At 34.8% G+C, this 7,015-nt stretch overlaps 1 protein-coding gene across 3 annotated transcripts; it reads left to right on the forward strand.

The window, feature by feature from the left end:
• Positions 1 to 1,106: 1,106 nt before the first annotated feature.
• Positions 1,107 to 3,896, forward strand: LOC127158743 (uncharacterized). Of its 3 annotated transcripts, XR_007826257.1 has the most exons (7): positions 1,107 to 1,423; positions 1,503 to 2,118; positions 2,250 to 2,368; positions 2,458 to 2,580; positions 2,749 to 3,173; positions 3,277 to 3,382; positions 3,518 to 3,896. XR_007826257.1 is itself a non-coding variant. In XM_051101755.1 (6 exons), exons 1-6 carry the CDS (start codon positions 1,316 to 1,318, stop codon positions 2,999 to 3,001), a joined length of 1,128 nt encoding a protein of 375 aa, XP_050957712.1. In that variant the 5' UTR covers positions 1,107 to 1,315; the 3' UTR covers positions 3,002 to 3,090. The 3 variants fall into 3 exon arrangements, 2 of the variants coding, with proteins under 2 accessions (XP_050957712.1, XP_050957711.1); XM_051101755.1 differs by lacking the exons at positions 3,277 to 3,382; positions 3,518 to 3,896 and having other exon boundaries at positions 2,749 to 2,814; positions 2,906 to 3,090; XM_051101754.1 differs by lacking the exons at positions 3,277 to 3,382; positions 3,518 to 3,896 and having other exon boundaries at positions 2,749 to 3,261.
• Positions 3,897 to 7,015: the final 3,119 nt, after the last annotated feature.

Consider the following 7,015-nt stretch of genomic DNA (forward strand, 5'->3'; position numbering starts at 1 on the left):
TGGCATTTTTATCCGAACAATGGATCCAAAGCTGTTTGAACAAATATTTAACTACAAAACTCGTGGCATTTACCCATTTGGCATAAAGAAAGAGCAGAAATATGTCATTCGCAGACGTTCTTCCAACTTCCAAGTTGATGGTAAGGAAACTACTCTAAATGATAGATATTTTTGTTGTTTTTATTTTATCTTGTTTGTTTAGTTTTGATTTTGCTAACAACAATGGTGTTTTAATAGATGACAAACTTTACCACGTTTCCAAAAAAAAAAAATGTGGAGTTGCGAAGAAAGGTGGTTGTTGGCCGAAAAGAGGCCAACCAAATCTTTGTAGAATTCCATGCCAGCCCATATGGAGCACACTGCGGAACAGAGAAGACCAAGTTAGCCATTTCATCCAGATTTTATTGGCCTGGAATGGGGGTGGACATCGATAAATGGGTAAATATAAAAATTCCTTTCAGCTTTGCAGTGAGATATAAATGGATTATGTTTTAGACTGTATTTCTCATGTACTTATTTCTGAATATCAGGTTTTGCAGTGTGCAGACTGCCAATTTAGCAGGCTGTCCATTAAACAGGAGCCCAAGTACATCCCAATATGTGTATGTAAGCTTGTTCTCAGGCATTCAAACAGAATGTCACATAACATGGTCATAGATTTAAATGTATTTGTTGTGCTCTTTTAATTTTAAGGTGACTAAGCCTCTGGAACTGCTGGGTATGGACCTTGTGGGCAAAGTCACCAGGACAAGAAAAGGAAATGAGTACATCTGTGTCCTGGTTGACTATTATACCAAATGGGCAGAAGCCTATGCAATTCCAAATAAATCAGCCGCAGTTGTCTCCCGCTGTATCATCAACTTCTTTTACAGGTTTGGGGCACCAAAGAGGATACTCACTGATCAAGGCAGTGAGTTTGTGAACCAGGTTTGTAGCTTGCTGAATGAACTAATTTTGTATGCATGGAAACATAGTGTACACAATTTGCAATGAAACATAAGTGTTTTATGCAAATCAGAATCCTACAAACTTTATGCATGTTTTCCAAACAGATCAATAGAGAGCTCTGTGTGGCTTCCTCAGTGTGGAAAGAAGCCTCTGTGCCCCATATCATCCACAGACTAATGGGCTTGTGGAAAAACTAAATGGTACCATTCAGAGGTGAACCTTTATTAACAGTTGGCTTTATAATATTGGTTGTTTCTCCAATTGGTTCTACTAATAACTTTCAACTCCTTTTGGTTCTGACTCTAGAGCCTTGTGTAAACTTGTGGGTTCACAATCAGAAAAATGGGATGAGTACCTAGATGCAGTAATGTTTGGTCTAAGAACCAAGACTCAGCTGACAACTAGGTACTCCCCATTTTTCTTAATGTTTGGCATGGAGGCACGATATCCTTGTGAGGTGCCTGAGACATTTGAGGTAAGATATAATGTACATCTTTCAATAATTCATGTTTCAATTACAAATGTTACATAATTTGTTGTATATTTCCCAAAAGATCAACAGCACAGTGGAGTCTGTCATCGCAGAAAACACTGTGTCCGAGGCCATTTCTCTCAAGGAGAAAATGGACCACATTGTTAAAGAGAATGTGGGCAAAAAACAGGAGCGACGACACCGGGTGGCAACTCAGGCACCGTTCTCTGTAGGCCAAAAGGTCCTACGGAAAAACATAAGGACCCAGCAGAGGAAGGGGGGAAAGCTTGAGCGCAGCTGGTTGGGGCCATATGAAATCGTATTCCTCAAAGAAAAGAGTGCGGATCTGAGGGATGAGAAGGGTCACACATACCCCAAAATTAATACAGACCACTTAAAATTATTTAAAGAGGAAACACCCCGGGTACCCCACAGACTTCTTCTAGATGAACCCCAACTTAAAAGACCACATCAAGAAACTTCACCTTCTCCTGTAGACATCATCACTAAAGAAGAGCAACCCCCACCATCACCTCCATCCTCCCCAACTGCACCAAAGCCTTCTCCCTGTGACTCCCCCAAATCCTCCACTTCCCTGTCTCCACTGGATTTATCAGCGCCACTTTCCTCTCCTGTGTCCCACCCCACTACACTGCCAACGGTTATACCAGCTGATGCCAAGGATGCAGTGCATAGCTGTGAGTGGTGATGTAAAATCACGTTGTAATCGCTCAATGTTGGTCTGAATTGTAATTTGTGTGTGTGTGGGGTGTGTGGTTTTATTTATTATTTTATTTATTTATTTTTTTTTTCTCCCATTTTTCCATAGATATCAAAAGTGCCTGGGCTGGGAATGACAGTGTAGTACTGCTGTCCAAAGTGGGACCCCATAAGTTATTCTACCAAGACATTTTACAGGTCGGCCCTGGAAAGGAGTTGGAGAGTGAGGTGTGTGTGTGTGTCTGTGTGTCAGATAAGACTTTCATATAGTGTATTAATATATTGAATCAATGCTTCATTTTCCAATGTTTGCTAAGGTAATCAATGCATACCTGATGCTAAAAGTAAGGCACCACAATTTGACCTCACCAGAGAAGGCCTTCCATATGGACACATTTGCTATAACCGCAATGTGGAATGGAAAATATCAGGGCCTCAAGGTCTGTAGTATATATTAATTCTTTTAGTTATTCATTTTGTTTGGGCAAAATTAATTTGTTTGTAAATTAATTTGTCAAATTACTATTTGAAATTAGTTTGTATTCCTTTTTGTTGGATGCTTTTAGCAATGTGTAGATGATGCATCTTTGTTTTCTTTTTATTTTCAGGTGAACCCAGCAAACTATGATGTCATAGTGGGCATTGTCAATGAGTGCCACCATTGGTTTTTAGTTGTAAGTGTTTGTGATCGAGAACCGTTTCCTTTTGCGCTTTCCCTTATCCCTTTGAAATGTGCATTCTTTTTATTTATTGCATATTACCTAGGCTATATACCCATCCCAAAAAAAACCATTCTACTTGACCCACTTGGGGAGTCTGACATCAAGAAGAAAAGGTGTTTGGAAACAACAAGGTATTTAATTCACCAGAATTTCATGTGTTTTTGGGAAGGTGTATTTGATTGAATGACAGAGAAAAAACTTGTAGAGCATTCATGAGACAAAAGGGAATTCCAGTTTCACGCTGGGTGTGCGAAAGTCCTCCTCACCCACTTCAAATGGATTCTACATCATGTGGTGTGTTCGCTTTGAAGGTGTGTGGCGGCACATATGAAACCTTCATTGAAATATGAGGATTTGTGTTCATTTTAGTAGTTCTTTAAACCTTTTTTTTTTTTTTTTTTTTTTTTTCTCCAGTTTGCAGAGCATATTTTGCAAAATACCAACATTGACTTCTCCAATGCGCCACAAGACGTAGCACAATTCAGAATGGAGATTGCATCAACACTGCTTGAACAATCTGGTACGTGTGTTTTTTTTTTTTTTTTTTTTTTAAACATTAATGTTATTGGCATGCCATTTGATGTGCATCACTTTCATAAGTGTTTAAGATTTGACCTAAAAGTCACGCACCGTTCTTTTGTACTGTACCTCATAGATGACCTAAGTGACCTGTGTCACTTTTGTGGGGAGGCAGAAACATTTGATGACTCTGCAGAAGTTCTCTGGGTAGTTTATTATTATTATTATTATTATTATTATTATTATTATTTAATTTATGTATTTATTTAGTAGTTGTTGTTAATGTATTAAATTGGTGTGGAATATAAATGAATAGACTAGAACATTTGCTGACAACTTTTTGTTTTTTTTTTTTTTTTTTTTTTTACAGATTTCCTGTGATTACTGTGGGCGATGGTTCCATATGGATTGTGTTAATAATCCATCCACAGAAAAACAATACAAATGCTTTTCCTGCAATAAATCAAATTGAATTTTGAAGTCATTGTTTTTGTAGTCTTTCTTTTTCTTTCTTTCTTTCTATTTATTTAATTTTATTTATTTTTATTTTTTAAATCGTAAACCTGCTGAAATTTGTTTACTTCACTCATAAAATCAAGTGACTTTTTTTTTTTTTTTAAAAAAAAAAAAAAAAAAAAAAAAAAAAGCACCCGTGACAGACATCGTCTCAAATATGCTTGCGCTAGATCTTTTGTATAATGACCAAAGACTCAAACATTACGCTTAAATCTGTTTTTAGTTGGGGAAAACCTCGCTTCTCAAATCCATTTAAGTTTCGTTTTTAAGACGGTACTTTTTTTTTTTTACCATTTTGCTTCCCGTACATCCAGTTGTGCTTCATGAGTACGTTAGTTCTGATAATACGTATGGTAGCTCGGCAACTACGCAAGATATGTAGTATGATTGCGTAAAGGGGAACAGACATTCCGAGGGGAACAGAATCGACTGCCAATACCCTATATAGATGTTTGTGTTTCTGTGGATTGTTAGTCACATAATACACTTAAACTTATTCGTACATTATAAAATATTATATTTATTACCTTCGTCTTACTGTAATATTATGGTTTTCAGTGTTTATATTTGTGTTTTCATATATGCAGCATTTTTATTGTGTACAAGTACACACACACACACACACACACACACACACAATTAAAAAGAAAATGAATAACAGAATCAAATAAGATAATACAGGGCAAAGTGAAATTCCATTTAAAAATCACAAATTCCAATAAGATTCCATGAATCAATAAAAAGTCAGGAGAAATTAAAATTAAAAAATAAAAATAAAAAATCCTACAGGACAAAGTAAAATTCAATTAAAATAAATCAGAATGTGTAATAAGATTCTAAATTCTTATCGGACAAAGTGAAATTCCATTAAAATAAATCTGAATGTCAAATAGGATTTTAAGGATCAAATAAAATCCTACAGGACAAAGTGTAATTCCATTAAAATAAATCAATGTCCAATAAGATTCTAAAATCCAGTAGGACAAAGTGAAATTCCATTAAAATAAATCAGAATGTCCAATAAGATTCTAAAATCCTATAGGACAAAGTGAAATTCCATTAAAATAAATCAGATTGTCCAATAGGATTTTAAGAATCCAGTAAGATCCTAAAGGATAAACTAAAATTCCAATAGGATTTTTTGACAAGGGAAATAAGTTTGAATTATTTTTGTGCATATTAAGAAAGGAGGGCAAATTGAAATAATACCTCAATGCAAGTTAAACTGGTTTATTCTTGTGTATTATTGTCTTGGGCTCAAAAGGGTTCACCAGGTATATTATTTTCTAATCCATGAGAATCCTATGTAGAACTGACTTTACAGTATTTTTGTTTGTTTTTTTGCTTATGAGTAATTTATAAGTTGGCACCCCAGAACCAGTCAGTCCGCTACAAACATACAGGTAAATAAGAATGAATTAGTTAGAGGTTAGTTTTAGAAACATTTCAAACCATTATGGTCAATTATCAAAATAAGCTTTGTAAAATCAGCCTTCCTGGTATTGTGTTACTGCAGACCAGTGTTACTCATTGCGTGGCTTGTGAGCCTCCTGAGCCTTGCCAAACTTTAATTTGTGGCTGGCTTGGCAGTAAATAATATGATATGGTCATGCAGACAACAGATGTTTCCTTAAAACAATCCATGACACTGACTCACTGAGGACGGAAATCCTGTTGTTTTGTCATTAAGTGAAATCATCTTGTCTCAGTTGCAAATTTGACTAGTAAATGGTAAAGAATGATCCCCCCTTTTGTATTGCATTGTATATTGCATGTTCAGAAATGACAGATCAATAAGCAGACAATCTAATTGTGACTAGAAAAGTTGCTCTCCTATTGACTTTGTCCTATAAGTGCAGCTCTCATGAAAAAATAGTAAATGACCACACTGATCGAACTAATAGTCAAGCCAAAGCAAGCAAACTTAGCATAGTTTAATCAATAAATATTATATAAAATATGTATTGTATGGTACATTTAAATGTGGCTTTGCAGTGTAGTAGATGTTATGTAACAAATGGTTAATTTACAGTACTTCAGAAACTATCTTCAGAAACCTTTCCTATGCTGTAAAATGCACGTAATTTAGCATGTAATCTTTGATCAATAATGTTAGATGTTAAAAGGAACTAGATAAAAAGTTTGTTAGCAAACTTTAAGTTGGCTTGAGAAAGCCTAGCCAGTAAGTTTTAAGTAGTTTTAAAAGCTTTTAGTTTAAAGAAAGTTTAAAGGTTTTCAGTTTGAAATAGTTTTAGTTTGATTGATAAAGTTTGAAGATAGATAGGCTAGATAGATATAAATAAAGAAAAAAAGAAAAATTAGTTAGAAAGAAAAAGAAAGAAAGAAAGATTAGTTAGAAAGAAAGAAAAATTAGTTAGAAAGAAGGAAGAAAGATAAAAAAGAAAGATTAGTTAGAAAGAAAGAAAAAAGAAAGATTAGTAAGAAAGAAAAGTAAGAAAGAAAGAAAAGTAAAAAAGAAAAAAGAAAGATTAGTAAGAAAGAAAGAAAAGTAAGAAAGAAAGAAAAGTAAAAAAGAAAAAAGAAAGATTAGTTAGAAAGAAAGAAAAAGAAAAAAGAAAGATTAGCTAGAAAGAAAGAAAGAAAGAAAAAGAAAGAAAGATTAGTTAGAACGAAAGAAAAAAGAAAGATTTGTTAGAAAGGAAAGAAAGATTAGTTAGAAAGATTAGATTAGTTAGAAAGAAAGCATGTCGCTAGCATGGTTTTAGCATGATTAGCAAGTCACCAACATGATTCTAGCATGACTAGCAAGTCGCTAGCATGATTTTAGGATGACTAGCAAATCGTTAGCATGATTTTAACATGACTAGCAAGTCACTAGCATGATTTTAGCATGACTAGCAAGTCGCTAGCATGATTTTAGGATGACTAGCAAATCATTAGCACGACTTTAGCATGATTAGCAAGTCGCTAGCATGATTTTAGCATGACTAGCAAGTCACTAGCATGATTTTAGCATGACTAGCAAAGTCGCTAGCAGGATTTAAGCATGACTAGCAAGTCGCTAACATGATTTTAGCATGATTAGCAAGTCGCCAACATGATTTTAGCGTGACTAGCAAGTCGCTAGCATGATTTTAGCAAGTCACTAGCATGATTT

The sequence above is a fragment of the Labeo rohita genome, unplaced genomic scaffold (genome assembly GCF_022985175.1).
Source record: "Labeo rohita strain BAU-BD-2019 unplaced genomic scaffold, IGBB_LRoh.1.0 scaffold_1675, whole genome shotgun sequence".
Classification (NCBI taxonomy): domain Eukaryota; kingdom Metazoa; phylum Chordata; class Actinopteri; order Cypriniformes; family Cyprinidae; genus Labeo; species Labeo rohita.

Bases quoted from the DNA above. Each gene is read 5' to 3' on its own strand.
- LOC127158743 (XM_051101754.1), top strand. From the start codon at position 1,316: ATGTTTGGTCTAAGAACCAAGACTCAGCTGACAACTAGGTACTCCCCA. The intron at 2,369-2,457 runs GTGTGTGTGTGT...ATGTTTGCTAAG, and splicing joins GAAAGGAGTTGGAGAGTGAG to GTAATCAATGCATACCTGAT. The intron at 2,581-2,748 runs GTCTGTAGTATA...TTTTATTTTCAG, and splicing joins GAAAATATCAGGGCCTCAAG to GTGAACCCAGCAAACTATGA.